Source organism: Pinus tabuliformis, chromosome 2_1, assembly GCF_031772625.1.
Source record: "Pinus tabuliformis cultivar Carrire ecotype Pingquan chromosome 2_1, CPIR1, whole genome shotgun sequence".
Classification (NCBI taxonomy): Eukaryota; Viridiplantae; Streptophyta; class Pinopsida; order Pinales; family Pinaceae; genus Pinus; species Pinus tabuliformis.
Window position 1 is genome coordinate 286554078 of NC_142299.1, and position 8159 is coordinate 286562236.

The 8159-nt window shown below is 38.8% G+C and overlaps 1 protein-coding gene across 1 annotated transcript; it reads left to right on the forward strand.

The window, feature by feature from the left end:
- Window positions 1–4865: 4865 nt before the first annotated feature.
- On the forward strand, window positions 4866–5396 carry LOC149199897 (uncharacterized). Its single transcript, XM_089400759.1, has one exon. It carries the CDS (start codon window positions 4866–4868, stop codon window positions 5394–5396), a length of 531 nt encoding a protein of 176 aa, XP_089256885.1.
- Window positions 5397–8159: the final 2763 nt, after the last annotated feature.

The following is an 8159-nucleotide window of genomic DNA, read 5'->3' on the forward strand; positions in this document are numbered from 1 at the left end:
CAGGTTTGGCACAAAGCATGAGAACACTGTGCCTGGTACTCCTCAACAGAATGGTGTCACAGAAAGGATGAATCACACCATTATGGAAAAGGTGCGAAGTATGTTGTCCAATTCTGGTTTGGATCGAGAAGAATTTTTGGGCTAAAGCAGTCAGGACCGCTTCCTACCTCATAAATAGATCTCCAACTACAGCCTTGGATGGCGGTATCCTTGAAGAAGTTTGGACTGGTAAGAAGAATTATTCTCACTTGAAAATCTTTGGATGTGAAGCATTTGTACATATTCCCAAAGAAAATAGAGCTAAGCTAGATGATAAGTCTATGAAATGCATATTTTTGGGATATGCGGATGAAGATTTTGGTTATCGTCTATGGGATCCAGTCAAACATAAAATTATTAGAAGTAGGGATGTTATATTTAATGAGTCAGAAATGTTCAAGAGGACTATAGGTGAGTTGGAGGTCAAGAAGGTAATTGATAGGTTTGAAGAGCAGCAGGAAAGCATACCACCAATACAAGAAAATGAACAACAAATTCAGGAGCATCAAGAACAACAAGTGGAAAATGATGAACAACAAGAAGAAAGAATATTGCAGGAACCTTTACAGGAGATTCAACCTGATAATGCACCACCACAGTTGGTTCACAGATCTTCTAGGCCTCATAAGCCTTCACAAAGGTATCCTCCTTCAAACTATATTTTGTTGACTGATGAAGGTGAACCTAATTGTTTTCAAGAAGCTTGTAAAGTTGAGCACAGTAAAGAATGGAAGAAAGCAATGGAAGAAGAAATGAACTCTTTGCTGGAAAATAAAACTTGGGAGTTGGTAAACCTCCCAAAAGGTAGAAAGGCTCTACAAAACAAATGGGTTTACATGATTAAGCATGAAGGTGACAAAAAGAAGGAGAGGTATAAAGCAAGGCTGGTGGTGAAAGGTTTTGCCCAAAAGGAAGGTATTGACTTCACTGAAATTTTCTCACTTGTTGTTAAAATGTCATCCATTAGAGTTATTCTTGGTCTAGTTTCTACTTTAGACCTAGAATGTGAACAGTTAGATATAAAAATTACATTCCTTCATGGTGAATTGGAGGAAGACATTTATATGGAGTAGCCATAAGGCTTCATAGTAAAAGGCAAAGAAGGCCTTCTTTGTAGGTTGAAGAAGAGCCTCTATGGGTTGAAACAGGCACCTCGACAATGGTACAAGAAATTTGATTCATTCATGTTGGAACATGGCTTTCAGAGGTTGGAAGCTGACCATTGTGTCTATATCAAGGGGTATGATCAAGGAAAGTATATCATATTATTGTTATACATGGATGACATGTTGATTATTGGGCATGATAAGAATAAGATCAATTGGTTGAAGAAAGACTTGGGTAGCAAATTTGCAATGAAGGATTGGGGACCAGCACAACAGATATTGAGCATGCGGATTATGCGTGACAGGAAAAACAAAAGGTTGTGGCTGTCACAAGAAAAATATATCAAGTAGGTGCTTGACAGGTTTAATATGAAGGATGCCAAGCCAGTTGGTACACCCCTTGTAGCCTACTTCAAGCTGAGTACTGAATTATGTCCTAGTGATGACAAGGAGAAAGCAGAGATGAGCAAGATTCATTATGCTTCAACAGTTGGCAGTTTGATGTATGCCATGGTATGCACACAACTAGACATTGCATATTCAATGGGAGTAGTGAGTAGGTTCCTTTCCAATCCAGGCAAACAACATTGGCAAGCAGTAAAATGGATTTTGAGGTATCTCAAGGGTACTAGTCATTATTGTTTATGTTTTGGTCATGATGAGACTGTGCTTGAAGGATTTACAGATGCGGATATGGCTGGAGATATGGATACCAGAAAGTCCACTACAGGTTATTTGTATACATTTGCAGGTGCAACAGTATCTTGGGTGTCAAGGCTACAAAGAATAGTAGCCCTCTCTACAACAGAAGCAGAGTACATAGCTGCAACAAAAGCTTGTAAAGATATGTTGTGGATGCAATGATTCCTAGGAGAGATAGGAATAAAGCAGGACAAGTATGTGTTATATTGTGATAGTAAGAGTGCCATTCACTTGGGGAAAAACCCAGCATTTCATTCAAAAACCAAGCACATTGACTTAAGGTACCATTGGATCCGACACGTGTTGGAGGAAGAACAATTATCCTTAGAAAAGATCCATATAGATAAGAACCCTGCTGATATGCTCACTAAGATTCTACCACGAAATAAACATGATTTATGTAAAGGCATGGTAGGACTCGGTGTGACTTGATGACTCTTATTTGGCTTCAAGTGGGAGAATGTTAAGTGTGAATCCAAATTCATGAAGGATTCTAGATTCTTCTACACCGCCATTCTAGATCTCTAGGATTCTAGATCTTTCTACACCGCCAGTAGTTTCTAGAATCACATGCACGATTCTAGATTCTTCTACACCGCCATTAGTTTCTAGATCATTCCACATCTCCATCTGAATCACATACAGGATTGTAGATCCTTCTTCTGCCTCTATAAATTTGTAATTTCTCTGGCCAAGGAAGGCAAGCAAGCCAAGGTCCAGGCGTAATGCTAAGTGATTTATGTTCTCCAGTGATTGTTTTATCTATTCTGCTGTTTCTGATTGAGTAATCTTGTTGTTTCTCCATTTGTCTGTCTTTGTGAATTATTCTCTACTATTGTCGTCTAAGTCTCTGAGTATAAATCTGTTGTGTGTTATGTATGCTCTGGTCTAACACTGTCTCATACCATAGGAGAATAAAATCAATGCACGAGGTTGAACCAAACTATAAGGACTCTGGACACCACATATCTCCACAATGGTATGATATTGTCCACTTTGGGCCTAAACCCTCATGGATTTGCTTTTGGGCTTTACCCCAAAAGGCCTCATACCAATGGAGATATTTGTCCATCCTTATATACCCATGATCCTTCCCACTTCTAGTTAATGTGGGACTTTGGTCGTATACCCAACACAAACGTTCATAAGTTCGAATATCATCAAGGGTCATTTAAGTTCAAGTATGTCACGAAGATATCGGGAGTCGAGAATTTTGGTCTCTAGGAAAACGTGATGGAGAGAGCTTAAGGTGCGGTGACATTAGTTGAACCAAATGTTCATAAGTTCGAATATCATGAAGGCTCATTTAAGTTCAAGTATGTCACGAAGATATTCAGAGTCGAGAATTTTGGTCTCTAGGAAAACGTGATGGAGAGAGCTTAAGGTGTGGTGACATTATTAAAATTGGGGATATATATTGAGGGAGTTGTTTTTAGTGTGATTTTTTGGATTTTGTGCTGCAGAAATTCTATGGAAAAAATTGAAGTGAAATCTTGATTTTTGTTATTTAAATTAGTTTTTTGATTATATATATGGGTTAAGTACTCTAAAATCCATACTAAAACGTGATGAATAGAGCTTAAGGTGTGGTCATAGTGTTGAAATTAGGGACACATGTTGAAGGAGTTGTTTTTAGTGTGAATTTTTGGGCTTTGCGGTGCCATAATTCTGCTTAAAAATTTGAGGTGAAATCTTGATTTGTGTTATTTAAACTAGTGTTTTGACTATATATATATATATATATAGCACCCTTGAAAATCGCTAAATCACTTTGATTGTGCAGAGGTATCCATCAAACTTCTGATTTCAATAAATTCTTACCAAATTTCAAAAAAATTAAACCAAAAAAATCCAAAAAAAACCTTCCAAAATCTTTCACTAAAAAACATATTTAACCACACTGTTAAGATTTCCGAATAAGATTGAGAACACATGTTAAAAAAAAGGAATCTCAGCAATAACCTCATAATATGATGCCTTATTATTATAAAATATAATGTGCGGTCAGGAAATTTATCTACACCTGTAATCGCATTCACATAAAGTTACTTGAATAGATATAGCAAGGAGATGCCTTCATGTTCCATTATTGACCCAAGAGTCCATTTTAAACTATTGATTTAAACACTAAACCGGAATTTGAGGTAAACACTACGGAAATTTACGGTGCGAACTTACCTTGTGGGCGGTCCCTTTGAGCTTCTCAATCAAGGTCTGCCGAATCAAATGTCCTCTCAAATACATAAGAAAAAAACAAAGGCAAAAATAAAGAAGCTAAAGTGGTCAAGCAGACTGCAAACTGCAAAATTAATGTACGAAGCTTCAGAGCTGCAACGCAAAAGGTAGGCCCGGCTTTCAAAGGATGAGAAAGAAACGAAGAAACGCGAAGGGCCCTACTTTAAAAGAAGAGAAGGAAATGAAGAAACCAAAGAAACAACGGTCCACCTTCCATTTTTCGTTCTGCTTTTATATGTCTATATGGGAAAAATACAGTACGTAAAAGCGGAGGACGTGTTGTATTTAAAATTCTGTTACGATGAAAGAAGGAAACAACGGTCCACCTTCCAAATTCTGTTACGATGAAAGGTGACTACGCGCTGCTTTTATATGTCTATATGGGAAAAATACAGTACGTAAAAGTGGAGGACATGTCGTATTCATAATTCTGTCACGATGAAAGAAGAATTTCTTAGTCCATTAATCCAACTCTAACCGTCCACCTTCCTCTTTTTGGCAGCCCACAGCCTGTACTGCATTGGCCAGTTTTCATGCAACAGCACCAGGTCCGGTCAGTGTGATCTTCTTTATGGGGATGATGAATGCTTGCGCTCCACTCAAAGGTCGGATTTCTGTTGTTTAATTATTTTATTCCAGCGCAGAACGCTGATAAATAGAGAGGTCGATCTGCTAGAAAATCAGCTGGTTTGCCTGTTGGAACCAAGGTAGGTCAGTCAGCCATCGTGCAACCATCATTGCCTGTTCTGTTTATATCCTGTATCGTAAATTTCAGGAGCAAATATGAAGATAGGAGTTGCGCCTTCGGTGGTGAAGCAAGTGTGGTCGGTCCTGAGCGGAGTGCTGAAATCAAAATCAGATGCTCTCAAGGGCAAAGCAGCCCACACAATGAAGGCCAAGGTCGCTGTTCTTGGGCTCATCAAGAACAAGAAGATATTCGGTGCAATTTCTCATAAGATGAATTCCCTGTTTGGACATGAAGAATGCCAAAGCCATTCCAGCAACAACATGGCCTTGACGGTGTATCATGCTTCGGCTGCTGATGAGATGCCTTGTGAAGTACTGCAACACTGCGAGCAGGAATTGGACTATCTATCCCACGCTCCTTTTGACTCAGAGACCCCCGCCGAGAACCCTGCAAATTCTGTTTGTGTTGCAGAGGGGCGAAGGTCTACGTGTTCGGAGATGGGCCAACTGGAGAACGAGATCGACATTTTGGCGGACGCTTTTATCAGGAGGTTTCGCACCCAAATGTATTTGCAGAAACAAGATTCCTTCGAACGATATAGGGAGATGTTAAACCGGAGCGTCTGAGCGTTGCAATTTCTGCATAAATATATCATATGCAGCTTTCCAAGGCAGAGGAGAAGTTCACTGGAACTAATTTTTTTAATCCTCTTGCCATGGAAAATTAAATCGAAGCCCAGAATTGATACTTTATGGTATCATGCAAAGGCAGATTTAAATACAGTTTATTACAGATAGTCGGATACTATTCTTTTTTCTCTGGGATTTATTTGAAGGTGGAGTAGAGCGTTCTCCATTCACGATTGATTATGTAAAGTTGTGGATTTTCTCGATTACTGGTTCTAGTATTGAACAATGTTATGTTACACATTGTTTATTGCTTTAATATAAATCAAATAAACTGTTGGTGGCTTTGGTCCAATATTGAATTTCCTTCTCTGTTTTCATGAATTGAATTTTTGAGAACCATTCTTTTCAGATAAACATAAGTGCTCTCCACACAATTTCACAAACTCAAGCACATTAAGAAGAACAAACTCCAAAGATAGTGTGTTCTTAAATGTAAGTATTTTTTTAATCGAAGAAATCAAACTTGAAACAGCTCTCAGACCTACATAGTTTTATCATAAATTAGACCAGAAAATTTGTGAAAACTAAACTTTTACATATAACTATTAGACATTGGACCACAGCCTCAAAACTTATTTTTTAAATGCGAAGTTAATTCCACTGATTGCTCGTTTCAGAATATTACATCAATTTGATGCGGGTGAAATAAATGAACTATGGTTTGAATTTACTTGTTGAGATTTTTCTGTTTTGGACAAAATAGGCAAAATCCCAGTGTGTGACAACAATAGAAAATCTGTTGCTGGATTATCTCCAGGTTGTTGGGAGAAAATTAATGCATCCTAAATTTGATGTGAGAGGCAGTTAGATTCTCCTTGCTATAAAATAGGCAGTCATACGGATAGCTGGGTAATGTGAGAGTTTATGTAATCTCCTGTTTGATTAATAAAATATTGCCGATGGCTTAGTTGTGTGGACGTAGCCCAGATTGGTTGGGTGAACCACGTTAATTCTCTGTGTCTTTATGTGCTTGAATTTCTGCTGTGTATTTGTTTTATAGTCTGCTGTGCATCTGATCTCCAACAATTGGTATCAGAGCAAGTTGGAGGTGCTGAGATTGCGTACTCGAGGTGTGTGCTCGAGGTGCGTATGAGCGTTGTGCACACCAGATCAGCGTGGACCGGCGTGGAGAAATTCCAGCGTCTGCGTGGAGAAATTTACCAGCATCTGCGTGGACAAATTTTGTCATTGCAATGCATATCAATTCCAAAGTGCTGTTAGCACATCATTGAACAGCAAACAACGTGGGTATGTATTTACAAGCAGCGTGAATATGTTGTTTTCTAACACAGCGTGAATATATAACTAAAAACGGCGTTGATACATATTAAAACGGTGCGGATTTACATTAAAGGCGTGGTTATGTTATATATCAGCGTGGATGTGTATTGAAAACGGTGTGAATTGAATTAAATTTAAAAAAACTTGCGTGGATATATATATATTTCCAACAGCGTGGATATTGGTGCGTGGGAATATATATTAAAAACAGCATGGATATATTTTGAAAACGGCGTGGAGTGGAGTGGATATATTGCTGCGTGGAGTTGTTATAAAACAACGTGCGGTGACACCTGCGTGCAGATGGAGGTATGTTAAAACTGCGTGGTTAAGTTATACACACAACGTTTCCATACGTGGAGGTAAACCATACACACAGCTGCGTGGAATTGAACCAGCGTGGGTATGCTGCTGTGCGTTGGAGCTGCCAGGACCTGTGAAATTTTTGGTGAGTGTGTTTTTTGTTTTTTGGTGCGTTTTCTGCTTGGCGCGGGTAATTCAATACCAGTCACGCCACCCAACTGAATCAGCGCGGAAACACATTCTTTAAGTGCGCCAATGCGCCAATTCTCTGGTTAGCGCGAATTTTAAAGGTATAAACGCGCCAAAAAGTCATTCGTTATAGCGTTTTTCATTTGGCGCGGTTCTTATAATTATTGACAAGCTCCATTTGTATTTTACATGATAATCTGAGGTTTAAACAACAAAAACACTGGGGTTGTTGATTTTGTTTTTTAAAAAAAGTCGAAGATAATCTGAGGCATAGGCATTTATTGACATTCAATTTTGTTTTTTATTAAATTGAAATTGGAGATTCTTTGTTTTTAGACGAGATGGCCAAAACTCAAAGTGCCTGTTTTGAAATTGAGAAGTTTAATGGCAAGAATAATTTTGAGATCTGGAAGGTGAAGATGCACGATTTGCTGGTTCAACGAGGTGTGGTGAAAGCACTGTTGGGGAAAAACAAAAGGCCTCCTTCCATGACGGAGGATGAATGGGATGAGATGGACGATAGAGCTCTGAGCGCAATTCGGTTATGTCTGGCGGACGATGTTCTGTTCAACATTGTGTCAGAGAAAACCGCCGCAGGCCTGTGGTCGAAGCTTGAGAAGCTCTATATGACGAAATCTTTGACAAATTGGATTCTCCTGAAACAACAGCTTTATGGTTTGTGGATGAAAGAAGGTACCTCAATTACTGATCACCTGAATGTTTTTAATACCTTACTGGTGCAATTAGACAGTCTAGATGTGAAATTTGATTCAGAGGATAAGGCAATAACTCTATTGTGTTCATTGCCCAAATCCTGGGATCACTTTGTTACTTCCATAAGCTTTAGTACAACAGACATCCTTGAGTTTGACGATGTTATTGGAGCCTTGTTGGCTGAGGAGACGAGGAAGAGGTCGAATGCAGACA

Excerpts from the sequence above, each read along its gene's own strand:
- LOC149199897 (XM_089400759.1), top strand. The coding sequence starts at position 4,866 with ATGAAGATAGGAGTTGCGCCTTCGGTGGTGAAGCAAGTGTGGTCGGTC.